This window comes from Myxine glutinosa, chromosome 14, assembly GCF_964187855.1.
Source record: "Myxine glutinosa chromosome 14, kmMyxGlut1.1, whole genome shotgun sequence".
NCBI lineage: Eukaryota > Metazoa > Chordata > Myxini > Myxiniformes > Myxinidae > Myxine > Myxine glutinosa.
The window spans coordinates 79,295,106-79,318,029 of NC_136274.1; the positions used below are offsets into that span (position 1 = coordinate 79,295,106).

General features: G+C 44.3%; 2 protein-coding genes across 8 annotated transcripts in view; one reads left to right on the forward strand and one right to left on the reverse strand.

Annotated features, from left to right (window-relative positions):
• Nucleotides 1-22,924, reverse strand: part of LOC137439946 (autism susceptibility gene 2 protein homolog) — a 537,082-nt gene that overhangs the window by 171,539 nt on the left and 342,619 nt on the right. The gene's annotated exons all lie outside the window — the stretch shown is intronic.
• On the forward strand, nucleotides 2,366-4,560 carry LOC137431834 (uncharacterized). The gene is made up of 3 exons (XM_078768378.1): nucleotides 2,366-2,578; nucleotides 2,814-3,428; nucleotides 3,567-4,560. Exons 1-3 carry the CDS (start codon nucleotides 2,399-2,401, stop codon nucleotides 4,413-4,415), a joined length of 1,644 nt encoding a protein of 547 aa, XP_078624504.1. The 5' UTR covers nucleotides 2,366-2,398; the 3' UTR covers nucleotides 4,416-4,560.

The window sequence follows — 22,924 nt, forward strand, 5'->3', positions numbered from 1 at the left end:
TCAAAAAAACGATTTTTGACATATCTCAGCCAATATTGCAGATAATTGAAAAATGAAGGTGTCTAGACCCATGTTTTGAAGGGCATAGATCATGATAGAACTATTCATAACATGATTACATGTGTCTATGGTATACTAGTATGCATATTAATGCTGTAATTACAAAATAATCAGTTTTACAAATGATAAGGATACGTTAATACTGCAGATAACTTAACATGGTACATAAGGGGTCTAAACCCAGGTATTTTCAAGGTTAAATGTCAACAAGATGCTCCTGAGTCTTGCATAGGGGCGGGACATTGGCAGTAACATTGGTACCACTCAACTTTTCTTCCCACCATTGACTTTGTATTGCGAGAGATTTTCACTTGCTTATTTAAAGGTTTCTCACCCAGCCCACGTAAAATCTACCAACTCCTGCTGTTAACTCCCAAACATATTTTTTTATGTTATCCAATCACAGTGCAGAAATGACAGACTAGAGATCCAAATTAGTGCTGCTATAGCTGCCATTTTACATTTCCATCCATGTAACATGCGCGCTCGCGCGCTCGTATCAATTGGTAATGTCGCGCGCTCGTATCAATTGGTAACGTTGATGTTATTGAATACCTCAGTTGAAAGTTCAGTCTTCCATTCCATCTGTGTGTTGTTCTTGGTATTCATCCTCCAATCTAGCCAGGTAAGATGCTAACTATAATGTTACTCACACTCTTGACTTCAGTTTCTGCATGAAATCATAAACAGGCAGAATAACAGCTGAGCCAGCTAGCACCATGTTAGCTAACGTTAAAGCTAGCCTCATCTATGTACAGTATGTTCCTAATGTCGGTGTAACTTAAACTTTTGTTAATGCCAAACATGAGACATATCTGTTGACTTCTGTATATGAATTGAACCAGAAAGAGGCACGACAGCTGAGCTAGCTACAGTAACTTAGCACAATGTTTCATTGGCCTAGATAGCTAACGTTAGTGTGGAAGAATTTAGATGTTTTAGCTATTAGCACTTTTGATGCCACTAAACATGGTTTAGTCAGCTAAAAAGTACCCTAGTGTAGAACATGACTCAGAACCTCTGTTACCTCACTGAAAACTCAGAGCCTCCTTTCACAGGCACTTTTAACATCATTCGTGATTTCTTATTTGTCATTTAACAGTGATGGTAGACATCGACAGCAAGCATGCCCAAAAGAAAACGGAGTGTAGAACCTGCAGCCCAAAGCTCTCCTCCTACATGCATCCTTCATGTACCATCCATGTCTGATCATGGGGATTTCACGCCCCTCCGTAAAATTAAAGGATCTGCTTCAGAAAAACTGCAACTGCTTCAAAAGATCCGGGATAGACGTCTCAACCAACCGCATGACTCCCCATGTCGTATGCAATCAGTATGTGATCAGATCCCGGCAACTCTTCCTGATGACCTAGAAAGAGTAGGATATCACAGCAAGTGTTATAAGCACTTTGTCCGCCACTTTCATCGTCTGGGAGATGATACAGAACCAGGGCCATCAACCTCATCATGGCATCACTCTCCTCGTAAACCAGGAGGTTCTGCTGAACCCATCTTCCCGCCAGAGTGTATATTTTGTGAGAAAGTTGAGACCAAAGATGCTCATCGCAATACTGAGAGGCCTACAACCTTCCCATCCTTTAAAAACAAAGAAAATGCATGGGAGCAAATCGAAACACGGGCTGAGAAAATGGGTCTCTTTCGACTCCATCGAAAGGTGAAAAACAAAGACCTCTTTGCATGTGAGGCCAAACACCATCCGTCATGTTTTAAAGCTTTCCGCACAGCATTCTACAACTATGAGCGTGCGATTCACAGAGCCGAAGCACCAAAGGAGCAGGCTTGCATGTCAGCCGCCCATGAAAAGGCATTCAACTCAGTACTGGAACACATTCAAACCCAGGTCATCCAGCAGAATAAAGTTCTACAGCTTTCTTCCTTGCGCTTGCTCTATGTCGAGGAACTGAAACTGAATGGATATGAGAACTCAAATTATCGGTCAGAGAAACTACTGAAACGCCTACAGAATGACCCAATCAAGGAGCATATCCACTTCACGAAGGTTGATCATGACAAATGTGATGTCATTTCTTTCTGGCTTGTGCACAGCTCAAACATAACAGTTTCCAATGCTCTCGCACGAGCATTCACACTCGGAAGCACAAACAAGAACCAAAATGTTGCCCTCCAGATGGTGGATCTCATCGATGACCCAGACTGCCCAAGAGCAGGGAGACATCGTGAACTAGAGAAGGCAGAGATCAGAAAAGGCGAGGAGGCCGTTCAGCGAACCCTAACTACTATCAAGAACTTCACCAATCCGTTCACCATCATTGATAAGGACAAACTCTACTGCCTGGCCTCTGGTGCTCCCGTCCCCATGGATGTTGAGATGGATGTGTTACAAGCAGAAGCTGTGGGGAAAGCTGCGAAAGCTGACTTCATCAGGCGCCTGGAAAGCGGAGAACCTGAGAGCTTCTTCAACCCAATCAAGAGAAAGAAACTCAAGACCATGGAGGCTAGTAACAAGAAGATCACACTAACATCCTCACAGGGCAAGGTAAGGATGTAATCCAATACCCAAGTGCTTTTGTATTTTATGTTGTATTTTTAAATGGCGTCCTGTACATGCTATATTGAGATACAAGATTGAACTCCAAATTTGTTTATTAAAGACAGTGCACATCAATGAACAATGTAAAGATTGTAAATATGCCAATTTATAGCACATGAATAATTTTCACCTGTAGTCCTTCCTGTAGTACATATCAACCAATCACCATTTATCATTCCAGGTCATCCAGTATCAGGAGCAAAGCAACCTTGCATTCCTGCTCCTTGTCAAGTCTCAGAGTCAAGATGAGCCATTAGACCTGGGAGAACTCATGAAGTACTGCCTGATGCCAGTGCCTCCTAGCCTTGGGACACCAGATGGGTTCTTCTGCAAAACCAACAAAGCCTCCATTCTGCACTACCTTTTAGAGGACACCACACCACAAGATCTGCAATACCCCAAGGATGCCCTGTTCATCCAGGATGGAATGGCGCTGCTGCATACCCTTGCCAACCTTCCCCCAACATGTGGTGAGATATGCTTGCAGGTGCTTGATCAGATGGTGGCCAAGCAGCACTTTCTGTTCTCCACTGACAGTTACCATCCTGAGTCAATCAAAGCGCAGGAAAGGCTGAGGCGGGGCAGCTCAGAGAAGATCATTCTGGCTGGACCAGCAACCAGGAAGCCATATGACTTCAAAATGTTCCTTGCAAATGACGACAACAAAAAGCAGATGTGCCAGCTTCTTCTGAAAGTGTGGAGTGGACAAGAGGCAGCTACCAGGCTGGAGAGAACAGAGATGGCTGTGCTGATCGTGGAGGGGAAGGCCCACCAACTTGCCTCAACGAATGGCAAGGTAAAATTGAAAGCCCTTCGTGAATGGCGATTCAATTTGTAATTTTTCCTGAAAAAAAGGTGATTACCTGTGATGTTTGTCTAGATCTGAAACTGGCAGTGACTGGTGATTGAAATGCGGTGCCTTTTTGTGTTTCAGGTCGAGGTACGTGAACTCCCCACGATCTACAGCAACCAGGAAGAGACTGATACCAGGGTGGTTCTGTACCTCCATCATGCTGCTACCATCGGATACAAGAACGCTGTAGTCAGAACACCGGACACAGACATCCTCCTGATCCTGCTCCACCATGCCCACAACATCAAGCTGACGGTGTACCTGGATACAGGGTCAGGGAAGCATCGCCAACTTGTCAACGTCTCTGAGCTGGCAGAATCCCTGGGAGAGGACTACTGTGCCACTCTCCTGGGGTACTATGTGTTCAGCGGAGAAGACTGCACCAGTGCCTTCAAAGGGAAGGGAAAAGTCGGGCCCTTGAAAAAGCTGGAGAAGAATCCCAGGTTTCACAGGGCATTCGGTGAACTGGGTGACAACTGGGGTGCCAACCCTGAGGTGGAGAGGCAGTTAGAAAAATTCACCTGTGTGATGTACGGCCAGAGTCGCGAGTCATCAGTGGACATTGTCCGTGCCAAGCTGCTACGAAAAATGGTGGGAGAGGACAAGACCCTCACATCCAAGTCCAAGGTTGATCTGGCTCGCCTTCCTCCATGCCAGTCTGCCCTGAAGCCGCACATCCAGCGTGTGAACCACCGCGTAGCATTGTACAAAAGAGCCGATCAACCTATCATCGAAAAGCCAAAACCTTATGAGGAGCAAGGATGGATAAGGACTGATGAAGGACTGTTGAAACCAATGTGGTCCAGTGGTCCCATCCTACCAACCTCACTGGTGGATCTTCTGAACACAGGAGAGCACGAAGAGGAGGAGGAAGAGGAAGGAGAAGAAGAGTTTGACTCTGACGATTTCGATGAAAATGATGATGACTGACTCAGTGTAGAATCACTAATGCTAATGATGTTTATCTAAAACAAGCAAGAGAAGAGTGGTCACATTGAGTGCTAGGACTATTTTGACAGTTGTAATATTTAGAAAAATAAAACTTTGTGTTAACGTCTGTGTAGACGGACCTTAATATGAGTCTATTATTTCGTAAAACTGTGATTATTTTGTAAATAAAGCACTAATTAGCATACTAGTATACCATAGACACATGTAATCATGTTATGAATAGTTCTATCATGATCTATGCCCTTCAAAACATGGGTCTAGACACCTTCATTTTTCAATTATCTGCAATATTGGCTGAGATATGTCAAAAATCGTTTTTTTGATAATGGCAGCAGTAATTTGCATAAAAATGGTATGTGGGACATTTTTTCAGCTTGGGGCCATAGCTAGTCATTTTCTACACATTTTTTCCAATCTAGAAACACTGATTAGAAGTATATCTCCGGGGGGTGCAGGGGGACCTAGTCTTCCTACTAGACTAATCCATACACCACATCCTCCCTTCCGTGGATGTTCCACGGGTTTCGGCTAGTCTATATAATAATAGCGTAAGGAGTCGACTTTGTTATCCCTTTTACGCCGCACCCAGTGACCCGATGCCCACGGTACTAATGGATTTACGATCTACGAACCGCACTCTTTGTTTATCACGTACAGCCATACTCGAAAAATCTGAATTAGCCGACGTTGGGGCCAAAAAGCGTCCGATTAACTGCCGATACGACGCCATCTTACGACGCCATCGTATTGGCGTCTGCTGGGCGAAGGCGAAGCAAGCCGTCCGCTGATTGGACAGGCGAAGGCGAAAGCAAGCCGTCCACTGAGTGGACAATCCAGAGTATGCATTTGTGCCGGTGTCGGCGATCGTTGTTCATATACGCACTCTTCATTCTCATCTTTCTTCCTAACTCTTACTCGGACAAGCAAATCCCCTATGCCATCCATAATGGTACACTCTATCCATACACCACATCCTCCCTTCCGTGGATGTTCCACGGGTTTCGGCTAGTTATTATTATTATTATTATTATCATAGTTCCGCTGATTTTTGTGAAACGACTTTTGAAAAAGTCGTTACAGCTGGCTATGGCAATCTCCACGTTTATAGCACACTCTTGGAAGTTGATCCGAATGGATTTGGCTTTTAAAAAAATTTGTCCTGTATTATAGTGGCCATCTTGGATTTTGCCCCAAACAGAAAACAATCTTCTTCTCCAGCATTACTAAACCGATCAGCATGAAATTTCCAGACAGCTTGAGCATCCCCAGGCAATACTGAAAAGTGATTTGAAGCTTCTGCTCTAAAAGCTGTGGAAGCTCGCAATTGGTTGAATATGTTACGTAGTCACAAAACACTGAAATTTGACAAACTAAGTAGCTTACCATATGTAGTTTGGCCGGCTGATGCTGAATGGGTCACACAATGTAACATACTTTACCTTGTTTTATTTTTATGTTGGCTCCATTTCCCAGAAAACGTATAAATGGAGCTCCATGTGGGTGGCAGGTTCAGATTGCTCGGAAGCCGACAGCACTGCTCGTAGTTCTAGTTATTATTATTATTATCTTACTATAATTCACCAAATGTCCGTCTGTCTGTTTGAAGGTACCGCAGAAACGGCTCAACCGATCGCAACGATATTTTGGGTGGGTATTCCTGGGACCCCTGGGAGTAAAATAGGCTATATTATTTTTGAAAGTTTTCCAAGTTTTCCAATTTTCCAGTTTTTTCAAACACGATGGAATAATATTTACCGATATGAACAGTGATGTGGCTTTTGTTGAAATTCTACAAATACTGTTTATTCTACGTACCAGTAGAGAGTAGATCGACTCCTGACGAACTCTTCCGATATAAACGTGCGGCTCCGAAGTAACACGGCAGCGTGTGCAAAGTGACTGAGAAACAGGTGTAGCGGCCGCTTCCGTGTTAGAGATTCGGCACGCACTCTTCACACATAAACGTGCGACCGAGAAATACGTGTAGCGGCCGCTTCCGTTTTGCAGAATTCAAACTTTTTTCAAAATGGGCGCCATGTACTGTTTAGATTTTGATGATTTGTGTGTGATATGATTCAACGGATGTTTATATGAATCGTTTAAAATTAAAAAAAAAGCCTTCAATTTCTGATATTTTGCCTTTTCATTTGGGCTTCCCAATTGAAGCCCCGCCCATAGGGCGGGTACCGTTGCTATTTATACTAGTACAACTGCTACATTAACGGGTCCAATTACTCCCACCTTCTTGTGGGATCAGTTGCAGAAAGTTTTTGGACCAAGTATTTTACGAATCAGCTGGCCAACCCTGGCAGACTGAAGGAGATTTAGGGAGGAATTTGGAATTTGTTCAGGCGTGACTGTGATAACACTTTTCACTCTTCAAAAATAAAACTCTATCTTTTAACGGCTTTTAACAAAAGACACAATGGGATCTTTAACGTCCACCAACTAATGCTGGCAGACGGGGCACCGAGTTTAACGTCCATCGGAATGACGGCACACACATTGATGCTTCATTCTGCTTGTGAAACGCCAGGATGACATTTTAAAGTTGCGTCCAGATTCAAACCCAGGATACACAGCTAGGGGGTGAGAATTTGGATAGGTAGCGTTCATACGTATTGAGAAAGTGCCTCTTCTTCACCATCTCAGACGACATCATACCTCACTGTTCCAGGCTTTATAATTGAGTTTTAAGTGTCATTGAAAGATCAAGCAACCATAAGATGGCTCATGTGTGGCCACCTTCCAAAAAACATTTCTAGCCACACAAGGAAACACTGAAAGGCTTCGACAAGGAAACAGCGCTCAAAACTTCCTGTGTAATGCCAGTTTAGACAGGAAGGAAATGTCGTTCAGACTTCCATCTTGGCTACTCCCCGTCGGGATGCTGACATATTGCCACCTCCATCATTGTTTCAACATAAATTATCGCAGGTAAACAAGTGTTCCTTTATTTTTCTTCATTCTAATGCGCTACTCTTTGTGTTCGAGAGTTATTGGAAGCTCTGAGTGGAACCCAGTGTACAGTAAATTGCATTGGCTAATAGGACATCGGTTTTAATTTAGGTTTGCTGCACAGTAAAAGGGAGATAGCTCCAACCTGATAATAAAACCGATCAATGGAAAGATGAATCCTCCAATTGTCGCCAATTCCAATGGTCTCCGAGATGTATCGGTTCAAATTGGCAAATGGATTGAAGTTGGCGAAAATAATGAAAAGCAAAAGCAGGTGTAGGCAGTCGTGACAGGTGCTCGTGACGGTCAATTTCATAAGACTGCGGAACGGATATTATGGATGCGATGAAAAGGTAAGTTATAAATGCAACTATCATTTATTGCTTCCAACAGGAACATTACAAACAAATGACTTCAACATTGACGTAGAACCTGGGAATCAAAAATATTCCCATACAATATCATTTTGGAATTTATTCTTCAAAAAGGAAATGCAAGTAGTTTGTTAAGTTGGATTTAATAGAATTTTAGACAATTGGAGGAGTTGTTGAACAATTAATGAGTTATTGTGATCACTGGTGTTTAGAGATTTGTAATAATCTGCGAGTGATAAAATGGCCGACTACCTTTTCCCGTGAGGACCCATCACGATAGCCTCGGGCTCGCTGATCCTCAATGAGGGATATCAGATGAGATCACATTGTGTAAGGGTGTTGAGTGATTCGTGGATACTCCACCAAATGTCATTATGTAGTGGAATTTAAAACGGGAAAGGGAAAAAACTGAACTCGTATACACACCCTTACATAGACAACAAAACAGGACACCCATTCGGTGAAAAGCAAGGTTGACTTGTTTGGCATTTCCTAGTACAAAAATAAACAAACAAACGGAATAAAAAGCATGCAGAGTGCAGGAACAGGAAGATAGCAGTGGAAGGAAGGCTCTCGTTTAAAAAGCAGATGCACAGAGGTCAAATGACGTCTTTATCTGCCGCATGCAGAAATCTGGGCTCTCACTAGCACCAGGGCTAAACAGGAGCGACAAGCAGAAAATACGAAGGAAGCAGGATTTATTCAAGCCATGATTGTCGTCGACAATCGTAAATAACTGGGCGGAGATGGTGGCCACATTGGTTTGAGCCTCCAAACACGGAGGGATGTGGAATGCTAGAAAAAGGTGTGTAGTTGGAGTCATGGTTAGTAGGGGCGGAGATGGTGGGGGGTATTTGGAGTGGGGGCTAAGGGAGATGGAGGGAGGCGGTCGAGTGTTTGCGGAAATATTCTCCAAGAAAAACAAATCTCAGATTGGATGGAGATATGAGCTGGAAATGCATAATGAAAATGCACGATTTGGGAGAGACATTTTGATTTAACTTGACCAATAATAACGAATCGGCGATGACTACTTCTTCAACACCATACGTAATCCCACCTTCTTCTGAGTTTGGGTTTTGGCCCAGGCTTTTCCGCACCAACTGTCTAGCCAGGCCTGATGTTTTTATTGAAAAGCGATTTGAGCAGAGATTTGGAATTTGTTCAGATTGCCGGGGAAAGCTCATCTACTGTTCACGAAAGACACCTTAAGATCTTTAACGTAATCAACTAACGATGGTAGACCGGTTACCCGGCCTAACATCCACTAGAGGGACTATGCAGTAGTGATGCAACGCCCCGACGGCGAAACACCAATCCGATAGTTTATCGTCGGATTGGGAATCAAACCCAGAAGCCAGCTCAAAGGTAAGTGCGCTACCTCTGCACTACATTGCCAAATTTCGTCTAATATCTTACTTTGATGGCCTTGCAATGTCATGTTTCTGTGCAGAAAAATTGCGACCACATCAGAAACATTTTTCATACTGCACAATGCATTCATTCAAAAATGGTCAGTGAACAACAACAACAACAACATGCATTTTAAGGCCATGTTCCCTGCTAGAGCGGGGGTTAGCCTTGCGGTCCCCATGACAATCTTCTCCATTTTGCCCTATTTTCTGCATCTCTCCTTGTTAACCCCCTTGCCCGCATTTCTTCTTCCACCATCTTTAGCCAAGTCTTTCTCGGTCTTCCCCGTCTTCTACTTCCTTCTACATTCATTTCCATCACTCTTCTCAACCAGTCACTTTCATCCTTCCTCAACACATGACCAAAGCATCTCAACCTGTTCCTCTTCACAGCATCAATCACAGGCAATATTCCCATCATCTTTCGCAATTCATCATTTGTCTTGTCAGTGAACAATGGGAAGGAAACTGGATTGGCACAGGCCGAACAAGGACAGGAGACATCAGTGTACCTTTATGTGGATTACAAGGACAGAAGATGGCAGACAAAGCAACAATGCAATTTGAACTTGGGATCCCAGCATCAGGAGTTTTGGACTCAAAATAGCTAACGCGAATAAGGCTTGAAAGCATTCCAATCTCGGATTTCCATGAAGCCCAATGGAAGTATACAAGATATGTAAAATCAAAACTTTCCTTATAAAGGAAATAAGTAAGAACTGCTACAACTTGTGCAACCTTATCACAAACTATAGTCAAACGTGGAAAAGGAATCCCAGTTATCACTTGTACCCTGGCACTAATCCAATGGAAATAAACGCTTCAAAAAGGAGGATACGCCAAAAGTCTGACAAGACGCAAGGCCTAATCGAGAGGAGTTTTTTTTTTTTTGCATACAAGATGGAGGCTCGTGAAAGAGCTAACATTAATCACACGAAAAGTCAAACCGACACACAAAACACAAAACAAGGGGAGCGGTAGACAAGATGGGGAGAGAGGGGGGAAGGACACAAACACAACACCCGAGAGCAGGGACATCGAGAGAACTGTGGGAGGGAGAGGGCTTTGGGGGAGGTGGGAGATGTATAAAACCCATGAACACTGCAAGGACTTCCAGGAAAGAAGTTGGAATTTCAAAAAAGTGGATCTGGGGTGAATTAGCGGGGGTAGAAAAGATCAAGGTTTTGGATGGGGGAAGATAAGAGATGGTGGTGAACAGCTGTTTTAAAGACCTGGATGGAGGAGTGGGATTGAAGGGAGTGGGGGAGTTTGTTCCAGAGGCGGGAGAAAAGGGGAATGAAAGAGTGAAGGTGAGCAGAGAGCCGAGATTTTGGCAGTTTAACCATAAGTTCCCACCAATGTTCCCACCAATGTGTAGCAACATGTCCCACTCAATAAGTCGAATGGCGTGGGCATGATGTCCTCGATCCTCAACCTGCACCTCCTGATTTTGATGCCTCGATCAGTCGAGGAACCATTTCACACAATGATGTTATCTCAGGGAATCCGCCAACTTGGATTCGAGCTTTGCACAAGTTGTAGCAGCCACTGACAAGGCAGTCACAAGCACCGCAATCAATCCATATTTTGGATATCCAACATGCTGTGCCAGGCTTCTGCTCAGATGTATTTAAAATGCTAACTCCACAACAGAGATGCTGAAGGAATAATGATTCTTACCTTCACCAAGATTTATACTTTTGCTGCAGCAAGCACTTACTACTTTGTATCTTTGACTGCTGCTCTACTGTACTCGATTTTGATGATTGACAGGATTCATAAGATTTGTAAAATTTAATATAGACATCTCAGCTGATGACAGAGATGAAAGACTGATGGGTTGCACTGCATGAGCAAAACTTTCGCACATAGGCCACTGCACCTTTCAGGAACCCAACTGACTCCACTTTTACCTGAATCACCTAGAGCCCAAGACCAATCATCCATGTTCATCTTCCCAAAAATCCATTATTGCAAGCAAGCAAGCAACCACACACACGCGCATCATTTTGTTCACTTTCTTATTTTGGCTATGATGCTCCAGGTAGAACTAGAACGACACTCGGAAGAGCACGTACCTCCACCGTGCTGAACAGTTTACGTTTTGTATCCCACTGATAGGCCGGATCTGCATGTGGACCACATCCAAAACCTAATCGGATTGTTATTGTCACCTGATAAACTCATCCACCAAGTTTGTCATAATATGTCCACAAGTTTTTGAGATATCATGCTAAATATAGTTTTGATTCCATCTCTCAATGGTGAAGGATCACTTGTAAGAAAAAAATTCGAATTTAAAAATTCTCGTATCCGGATCTGGATCTTCGCAAAAAGTGACTCAATTTGTCCTCGTCACACACTCAACCTGTCCACCAAATTTCTTCCGAATCCGTCCATAACTTTTTGAGATATCCTGCTCCCAAACAGACAGACAGACAAACAAACAGGGGTGAAAACATAACCTCTGTCCACCTTCGGTGGTGGAGGTAACTACACATTGTGATGCTGGGGTGAAGACATATCACAAGATAGGTGGGCAGGAATATCAAATGTTTCTGCATCTATTTCCTTGCAGTTGAGGTCGACGGACCAAGTCGTCCATGAGATTATTATATGGGTCCACCAGTGCAATTTAACTGCCAGTGGTAATTTAACGCAAAAGGTGCAATCACTGAACAAAAACCTGCTCTCCAAACCCCTTCATCACGACATCAGCCTGGTATTCCCAAATTAAATGACGAACCGCCCATGTCTTCCGGAGCATGCAGTTTCCAGCATGACGCACGATGCCTCGTGATGGGGTCCCAGAACGACGGCGTGCCAGATGAACCCATGCATAGTGAGAGGCCGATAATCCCTCACAGGAATCCTTTCAAATGGGCAAGGATGCTCAAGCCTCTGCCTGCCAACCGTACACACCCCTTCCCTTCTTCTCCTTCCCCACCACGAGCCATATCCCGAAGGTCCTAGTCCATCTCCCCTCTCCCTCACTGCAAATAACAGCGAAGCAACCCTTCTCCCCACCTTCGTCACTCTCATACTCCTCCTGGACCAATTATCACCAACCCAGGGCTGAGACCCAACGGCAGACAAACGACTTGAACAGCAACTGATTAAAGGCGACCAGCATACTACGATACTGCAATTATCCCATTTACTTGAGTTGGCAGGCGCAAAGTTCACTTTCTCCCCCCACTCTCCCACTCCACTCACACATACAACGCCCTACCCAATCATCTGGCCCTTCATTCCGATAAGCTGTGCTCAAGTTTGCTGGCAGGGCAGGGTGTACACCGCAAAGTGAATACTCGGAGGCAAGTAGACGCTGCGTAAAACTTGTAGCCAGTCCATATTATTCCCTCTACATACTTAAAATAAAATAAAATGAATCAATACAACAAGGCCCGAAGCACAGAAGCAGAAACAGACATCACTATCTTACTGCTCATCAGGCCTCCACATTCCCAAATGAACCGGGGGTCTGACAATGCTCAAAGGACGAGGGGAGGCAAATTAACGGCCACTGTCACGTAAACTCACCAACGACTAACGTAACGATAGGGCAGGTCAAGCAGGCAATGTAAAAAAAAGAAAGTAAATCCTGAAATAAAGATGGAGAATCCTTGGAGCATGTGCAACAGCAAGTTTCCCCTGAAAAAAAAGACAGCAAGCCATCATGAAGCGAAAGAAATTAGAAAGAAAGAAAACCTGCTCTTTTTCAGCTCCACGACTGATACTACGAGTACTATACGGGGAAGCAATTCCCTTCCTGTCCTGATCTTCCTTTCGAGATGAAATACCTATGTTACCTCGTCATATTCTTGCCTCCGTGGACTTCAAATGAACAGCCTCAATGGAGTATTGTTAAGGAAACGATTTCGTTCATTTTTTTCAAACCAGTCGTTTAATAATCAAGCTCTTCGTGGCACAATTCAACTTTCGTCTGGCATCCTTGACCGGTCGAGATCGGGCAGTAAATTAACATCTGAGAAACCGGGCGTGAATACAGAACTCATGAGTGGAATTCTTTGCATCTGTCAGAGGCCCTGGATGAATAGCTACGAAAGAACAGCACAAAGCTCCCAGAGAGTCCATTCACTTAGCGAAACCATTCAAGCAGGACCAGGGCTTGCTTTCACTTCAATTAACTTCAAAGGGATACTTGCTTGGTGTACTGAAAGCCTTGAAAGGCCTGCATCGAGAACTGGAGTGGTTTCCTTAGCCTTAGTCTCCAGCCAACCCAGGACAAAGAGCGGAGAAGAACGGCTCGGCTCGGTGGGCACAGTTCGTGGATCATGCGAATTGCCCGGGTGCAAACAACCCACAGTGAAAAAACCCCCTCAAAAAACCCCTTGCTGCATCCGGTGCCGGCTTGCCGTGGAGGAAGCTGCTCGGCAGAAAAACGCAAACAGATGGGCCGGGAGCAATGAACACCCGAAAAGCTCAATGCCAAACTGCCGGTCGACGAGCAAGAAGCTAGGCCGAACAGAAAGACTGACAGACAACTGTAAATCTTATTAAAGGCACTCTTATTACCCAGCTTTGCTGCAAACTGCGGTCCGGGCATTCCACAAAGGAGCCGTTAATCCCAAATTAAAGGGCTTACCGCAATGAAAGGGAGCTGCAGTTAAAGAGAATTAACTGCCTAGAAGGCCTTTTAGGGCCACTATAATTACAGGCTTTTTCACTGCCTTATGGGCTCCGTGACCTTTACTGGGTTAGAGTGCGAACAGGGACCTGCGGAGCTATGGCCTGAGACATAAAGTTGCGTCTAGAACATGTCGATGCATCACCAAAGACGGACGTTTCAAATGCAAAGCGGTTCCCCCACCCATGCTGCATCACGGGACTGCAGATCAATGCGCAATGCCAGGGGAAGGGTTGCCCGTTATTCGGAGCTGCAAAAGAGCAGGAGAAGATGGTCAAAAAAAGATTAAAAACGCACACCTCTGCCAGGCTGAACAGTTTACGTTTTGTATCCCACTGATAGGCCGGATATGCATCTGGACCTGAACCAAAATCTCATTGACTTATTGTTGTCACCGAACCAACTCATCCACCTAGTTTTGTCATAATCCATCAACAACTTTTTGAAATATCATGCTCTATATCGTTTATGGCCCTATCACTCACTGGTGAAGAATCACTTACATGGTTTTTTTAATTTCTCATACCCAGATCCAGATTCAGATCTTCACCACAATTGAGTCAATTCGTCCTTGTCAACCCTCCAACCTGTCCACTAAGTTTCGTCCGAATCCGTCCAGGACCTTTTGAGATATCCTGTTAACAGACAGATAGACAGACAGACAGGGTAAAAACATAACCTCCGCCCAACTTTGGTGGCAGGGGTTATACTCATATCTGTGAAGATGATGAAAAGAGGCACCTTTTTATGGAACAATAAAACATTTTTATGGAACAATAAAAAGGTCACGGTGCGAATAAGCAGTGAAGAGTGAACTGTGATGCCGATCCGCATGCATTAAAATGCTAACGAGACGAAAAGCATCCCGATGACGAGAATCAATGAGGAAAGAGGGGAACGTGGAACCCGTGACGTGACGGCAGATGTGCATTCTGCCACGCAACAAGAAACTGAAGGGAAGCTGAAAAATGAAGATGAGGCCCACACGGGAGTAGGGATGAAAAGCGTGCCCTGGAGAAGTGACATTTCGCACGGCCGTTCCACGATCTATTTCACAACCAGCTCCCTCCTACCCGACAACTCCACTGTCCCCCTACTGGCACCCCGCAGGGGATCTGCAACCGTGCAAGCTCACAGCAGTCAGACAAAGGGCATTCTCTATTGATCCAGCTTGGAACGCCCGCACGCACTGCCCCGCTGGTTACGCACGGCTCTCACACATGGTGGCTGAGAACCCAGCTGCTGGGACGATAGCTATGGGCCAAGCTCTTAAGCTTGGCCTCCATGGGACAAAGCACTCCTCTTCGTGTGCAGCTCGTTTCAATGCTGCGTGTCCAATTGGACCTCTCTCGCAACAAAGGGTAGCGAATCAATCGGTGCCATGCATTGCCACCGCCTGACCGCACATTTCAAGCTACCATGCTCAAAAAGACCCTGGATCGGCATGAATTTGAAGGCAAAGCCAAAAAGGATTAAAGGAATAAAAACATCTTTGACTAAATATTTCTGCGAGAAAGTGTGGGCTGATTTCAAGCCTCGCTCTATCACGCTAAACATCTCAGCTCACGAGCAGGGGGTGACATCTTTTTGTTGGAGCAAACATTTAATTGCATCAACCGGCGAATGGGATGAAAATGTCATTTGTGGTGCAAAATAAATGCAAAATCATCAGTTGGTAGCCCAAGGTTGCCGATGGAAATGCAATTTCTCCTGGGTATTGAAATAAGAAATTCCACAAACAACGAAGCACGCAGAATCGTCATCGCATCCCATTGAGATGGGAAATTCAAAAAACACGAGTTCCTGGATGCTAAAACCAAGGGAGTAAACTATGATAGAAGTGCAAGTGAGGAGACATGAGTAAATGGCAAGAAAGAAGCTCGGGTGATTTGTTAGGGAATGGTAGTGGAGTACGGGTAGGCTGGGGGTAGACAGGGTCCGGGTGGTCAGACTACAATAAGGCAATCTAGAAGGGTGGATGTTGCACAAAGATGTACAAGGAACTTGGACACTGAGGGATGCCATTTGGCCGATCATGCCTGCACTCTATCAACACCACATTCATTCACTCCTTCCGTTCATCAACTTAATTTCACTGGGAGGGAGGAGTGGATCTAGGAATGGGAAGGAGAACAGTGGCAGAGGGCACCGGGAATCAGCAGTGTGCTTTATGAGTGGATCTGGGGGGGATGAAGACGGTTGTGGGGTGATGAATGAACAAACACAGACTTCTGACGAGACCTTCTCATGACCATTGCAATCTCCACACATGGGGTAGAATCACAGGTTCATACCAATGCTACCCACGAGTCCTGCCAATATCCATGTATCGATCTAATTCCAGTTTAAACCGATCTAGTCTCTCCCGCCTCTAACCTTCCAGGAACACCATTCCAAAAAGACCGCTGCATTACGACCACCATAATTCAACTCGTTCTCCTTTTTTTTTCTTTTTTCTTTTTTTTGTATACTGAATCGAGGCTCGTGAAAGAGCTGACATTTATTTCACAAACAAATCAACCAGACAAACAAAATATATAAAAAGAGGGAGCGGAAGACAAGAGAAGGGGAAGCACACAAACACTTGAGGGCACACAACATTTAAGAGCAGGGAGATGTGTGGGAGGGAGAGGGCTTGGTGGGAGGGGGGTGGCAGAAGTATCAAACACAAGGACACCAAGGACTTCCAGGACAGAAGTTGGTATTTCAAAAAAGTGGAATTGGGGTGAAATTAGCGGGGATAGAAAAGATTAATGTTTTGGATGGGGGAAGATAAGAGATGGTGGTGAACAGCTGTTTTAAAGACCTGGAGGGTGGAGTGGGATTGAAGAGAGTGAGGGAGTTTGTTCCAGAGGCGGGAGAAAAGAGGAATGAAGGAGTGAAGGTGAGCAGAGAGTCTTGATTTTGGCAGTTTAACCATAAGAGGGTTGCAGGCAGATCTTGTGCGACCTGTAGGAATATTTGCTGGACAGAGCCCAGAGAGAGCTGGGGGGGGGGGGGGGGTGGGCAAGGCCAGAGAGGAGTCGGTAGAAGAAGGAAAGACCACCAACCTGCCTGCGGCGAGTGAGTGAGAGGCCCTTGGAGTTAGCTTCATCGCGGGAGATTCCAATGATTCTGAATGCTTTGGTTTCAACAGCGTGAAGACGAGCTAGGTGTGAGGCAGGTGCACCAGCCCAGAGGGGAGAGCAGTATTCCATTGAGCTGCGGATGAAAGCCTTGTATGTGGTGAGGAGCTCAGGTGTGCCAAGGAAGGACTTCGCACGACGGAGGATGCCCAGTCGGCGACTGGCTTTGGAGGCCAGATTTGAAATGTGGTTTTCCCAGGAAAGATCATGGCAGATAGTGAGACCCAAAAGCTTGAGTGACAGAACTTCTTGGAGAGGATTATTCAGAAAGTGGATGGGAGGGTTGTCCAGTCGGTCTTTTTGGAGAGACATCGTAAGAGTGTGAGATTTGTCAGGATTGAAAGACATGTTCCACTTGTATGCCCAGTCTGTGATTTTGTTCAGGTCTGCAGAGAGTGAGGAGGCTGCAGACTGCCGATCTGAGGGATGAAGAATGGAGCGACAGAGAGTAGAGTCATCAGCAAAGAGATAGAGAGGATTTTCAAGAGAGTCAGAGAAATCATTGATGAAGACCAGAAAAAGCACAGGGCCCAGAACACTGCCTTGGGGAACTCCAGCCTGAACAGGAAGAGGAGATGAGAGAAACCCATTCAGGGCCACACGTTGACTACGACTAGAGAGGAAGTCCGCCAGCCATGCATGGAGATTTCCATGGATACCAAAAGAGGAGAGTTTGGTGAGCAGAGCAGGGTGCAAGACCGTATCGAAGGCACGTGATATGTCAAGGGAGACAGCTCTAATTTCCTGTTTGGCATTGAGGACCTCCATCCATTGTTGAGAAAGCAGAAGCAGCATGTCCAGAGTAGAGTGACCAGGTCTGAAACCAAATTGATGATCAGAGATCAAGCCATTGGAGAAGAGGAAAGATTTCATATCTGAAGCAATGATGGATTCCATGACTTTGCTGATAATTGGGAGAAGGCTGATTGGTCTGTAGTTGCTGGGATCTGTTTTTGCACCTTTTTTGTGCAAAGCGGTGATGTTGGCAGATTTCCAAGCAGATGGAAGATGACCTTGAGCAAAAGAGAGGGTGAAGAGAACAGAGAGAGGGAGTGAAAGAGCGGAAGAACAGGATTTTAGGACCCGTGGGCTGATGCCGTCAGGTCCAGTTGCAGAATCAGAGTCGAGGGTTGACAGAAACTTTTCCACCTTGTCAGGAGGAAAGGACACAGAGTCCAGGAGCAGCTGGGTACGACTGGGTACGGTGGGTACAGAGAGGGATGGGTTTGGGACACAAGATTTAGAGGCAAACACAGAGTTGAGGCATTCAGCTTTTTCACTTGCGAAGTCAGCTTTCTTGAAACTTATTTCCTTGTATCAGGTTTCAAAATGCAGGATTAAGACATACTTTAAAAAAAAAAAAATCAAACAAGGCCTTTGCTGCTTTTTTTAGTGCCGGGCATTATTCTCTATAAATGCCCTTCATCGAATAAATAATCAGCACTGGTTTTCCTGCAGTCGTTATTGACCTTGTTTTAACAGGATTTCCAGGAACAAACAATGCACAAGAAAGAAAACACGACGGCAGAACCAAAGAAAACACGACGGCGCACTTCGTTTCACGCAGGAACGAGTTGTATTGGAAGCAAAACGAAATAAAGATGACATTCCAAAGAGTTCCCACGATAGAAGGATAGAATTGGAACCTCTTTCTACACAATAGAAGGATAGAATTGGAACCTCTTTCTACACAATAGAAGGCTAGAATTGGAACCTCTTTCTACATGGTAGGTTAGAATTGGAACCTCTTTCTACATGGTAGAAGGCTAGAATTGGAACCTCTTTCTACATGGTAGAAGGTTAGAATTGGAACCTCTTTCTACATGGTAGAAGGATAGAATTGGAACCTCTTTATACATGGTAGAAGGCTGGAATTGTAATCTCTTTATACATAATAGAAGGATAGAATTGGAACCTCTTTCTACATGGTAGAAGGATAGAATTGGAACCTCTTTATACATGCTAGAAGGATAGAATTGGAACCTCTTTATACATGGTAGAAGGATAGAATTGGAACCTCTTTCTACATGGCAGAAGGATAGAATTGGAACCTCTTTCTACATGGTAGAAGGCTAGAATTGGAACCTCTTTCTACATGGTAGAAGGTTAGAATTGGAACCTCTTTCTACATGATAGAAGGATAGAATTGGAACCTCTTTCTACATGGTAGAAGGCTAGAATTGGAGCCTCTTTCTACATGGTAGAAGGCTAGAATTGGAACCTCTTTCTACATGGTAGAAGGATAGAATTGGAACCTCTTTCTACATGATAGAAGGATAGAATTGGAACCTCTTTCTACATGGTAGAAGGCTAGAATTGGAACCTCTTTCTACATGGTAGAAGGTTAGAATTGGAACCTCTTTCTACATGGTAGAAGGATAGAATTGGAACCTCTTTCTACATGGTAGAAGGCTAGAATTGGAACCTCTTTCTATATGGTAGAAGGCTAGAATTGGAACCTCTTTCTACATGGTAGAAGGCTGGAATTGGAACCTCTTTTTACATGGTAGAAGGCTAGAATTGGAACCTCTTTCTACATGGTAGAAGGCTGGAATTGGAACCTCTTTCTACATGATAGAATTGGAACCTCTTTCTACATGGTAGAAGGCTGGAATTGGAACCTCTTTCTCTTTGATAGGCTACAATTGGAACCTCTTTCTCCATAACCATGGGTTGTATGTGTATGAACAGCATGGCTGTGCTAAATCCTGGTCTTTCCTTCAAGGAAATTCTCTATTGGCAAGGACTGTACATGATGAATCTGCAGGACATATTAACTTAGGAGTCCATTTCATTAACTGATGGATGCAATATCGGCCGACAAAGCCAATTCTCCAAGTTTAAAGTGTTGTCCTATCACTGAAGGTTTGTGGATGCTGATCGTCGCCCCACCTTCTCACGCCGCTTCTTTTGGAGCTATACGATGGCAGCCATTTTCCTTGGTACTGGCATTAATCGTCTGGCACCTGACTTCCTGATAGCACCTGTTGTATTCTACATCTCGTTTGCATATAGTGCTTCATCTCTCCGCACTATCGATGTTGTACGTTCAAAGCAACGAAAGCAGCGGACGTGGATGAGAGGACCGAGTCCGTGATTACTGGAAGACAAAACGTGCATTGAACTGGCATTGAGCAATCCATCACTTTGGCACAAATTACCGACAATTCCTATTTTGCATTCCATGCGTCCGCCCCAAACAGTACATCAAATGTCAATTCCTGACCTTTCAACTGTCATTAATCAAGTTAATTCTAAGAATCGTTCTTGACAAAAATGGGAACACGTTTTGCAAATCAATTGCAATGCCCACAAACACTATCACGAAAATGCATTGACTCAAAACATCGCACAATGTTAGTGTCAGATGACGTTTCCAAACACATCTGAAGATGCAGGGAGCAAATATTTGTGTAGAAAACATCCATGTCCACCCGCCCATGTCCGCAGATGGGCAAAGACGTCAAATACCCACAAACCCAAAAGGAGTGGAACAACGTTCAGGAGACGCCGATGGGGAGAACTGGGTTGAAAGAAATCTCTCCACAATCTTTTCCTCGTTATTTCTTCCTCCTCCTTCACATTCTCCCAACTAACCCGTTTACACACAGCTGTCTTCTGCCCTGCAAATAACTTTTCCAACACATAACTCTGTATACGCTTCATTCACACCTGATGCTGCTATACCCAGTACAAGTACACAAATTCATAGTCAAACTAAAAAAAACAAGCGTTACACCTCGGTCACCTGTCGGTGAAGTGATAGAGGGGTCAATATACGAAAAAAACTCACCTAACCCCAAAAAAATTGATACAAAAGGTTTTTCAATGGATTCTGGTACCATTGGACATGCTAAATAACATACTAAAAATCTAGTAACATCTGACTTCCGGAAAGGGGTCATTTTCAAGATGGCGTCCAAGATGGCCGCCGGGAGCTTAAAATGGCCATATCTCAATTATTATTCAACCTAGAAAGGTGGTTTTGGTGTCTAACCCTAGGTTTTAGGGCCCAAGGAATCCAATTGAATCAATAAAATTACCATCAGTTAATTATTTATTGACAAGTCCAAGATGGCATTCCAAGGTGACATCCTGATCCACTAAAATGGCTCTGTCGAATAGTAGTCAACCTAGAGAGATATTTTCAGTGTGTATACCTAGGTTTAAGGCACCCAGGATATCATCAAAATTACTTAAATAAGCACAAAGTAATCAGGTAATCCAGTAAGCCAGGTTTACCAGCCCATTAGGCATTTGTTGTCTTATACAGTTAGTCGCTATTCATCGTCATCCTCCGACTCCTCTGGAAGAAACTTGTTATGTGGATTGTCACATTCTTCAAGTTGGCACGGTCCACAGGCAGTAGTACATGGTAGTCCATATCGTCTACAAGAGCAGCGGAGTGTCTTGCAGGCAGTGGAGCAGTTACAATGAATGACCTTCAAGAGACTGTCTGGAGCAGCGTTCATTCTTGACGTAAGTGGGACAAACTGATTATCCTGCAGGCTCCACCCCCATGTCATGAAAATAATTTTTTTGTCAGATTTTTCAGACCCCCTACCCCCCCCCCCCCTTCCCCAATATAAAATAGTCTGTCCCTTGCCATAACCTCTCAAGCTTTGTACAAACCTTTGTCTGTAATGATCACTGAATACTGTGGACTGGAGTCACAGGTGGCAGTGGTGTAGACACATTACACTCTTATCTCCAATCTGAAACACACACTTGGTTCATTAGCTGGTGAGTCGGAGGATGACGATGAATAGCGACTAACTGTATAAGACAACAAATGCCTAATGGGCTGGTAAACCTGGCTTACTGGATTACCTGATTACTTTGTGCTTATTTAAGTAATTTTGATGATTTCCTGGGTGCCTTAAACCTAGGTATACACACTGATAATATCTCTCTAGGTTGACTACTATTCGACAGAGCCATTTTAGTGGATCAGGATGTCACCTTGGGATGCCATCTTGGACTTGTCAATAAATAATTAACTGATGGTAATTTTATTGATTCAATTGGATTCCTTGGGCCCTAAAACCTAGGGTTAGACACCAAAACCACCTTTCTAGGTTGAATAATAATTGAGATATGGCCATTTTAAGCTCCCGGTGGCCATCTTGGACGCCATCTTGAAAATGGCCCCTTTCCGGAAGTCAGATGTTACTAGATTTTTAGTGTTATTTAGTATGCCCAATGGTACCAGAATCCATTGAAAAACCTTTTGTATCAATTTTTTTGGGGTTCAACCATATATTGACCCCTCTATGATGCGAGTTGACAAAGTGGAAGACGCAAGGCGGCCATCTTGGATTTTGACGTGGCGACCCAATTTTCAATAGCGTTCTTCCTTATGCCGAGATACACCCACACACCAGATGAGAAGTTGGTACTTCGCTTATTTTTCAAGATATTTTGCTCACAAGGTTCAGACATACATGGCGGCGGCCATCTTGGATTTTGACATGACGACCCAATTTTCAATAGCGTTCTTCCTTATGCCTAGATACACCCACACACCAGATTAGATGTTGGTACTTCGCCTTTCTTTTAGATGTTGGTACACACCAGCTTATCTTTTAAGATATTTCGCTCACAAGATTCAAACATATATATGGTGGCGGCCATCTTGGATTTTGACGTGGCGACCCACTTTTCAATGGCGTTCTTCCTTATGCCTAGATACACCCACACACCAGATTAGAAGTTAGTAGTTCGTTTATTTTTCAATGTGTTTCGCTCACAAGGTTCAGACATATATATGGTGGCGGCCATCTTGGATTTTGACATGGCGACCCAATTTTCAATAGCGTTCTCCCTTATGCCTAGATACACCCACACACCAGATTAGAAGTTGGTACTTCGCTTATTTTTCAAAATATTCCACTCACAAGGTTCTGGCGGCGGCCATCTTGGATTTTGACATGGCGACCCAATTTTCAATAGCGTTCTTCCTTATGCC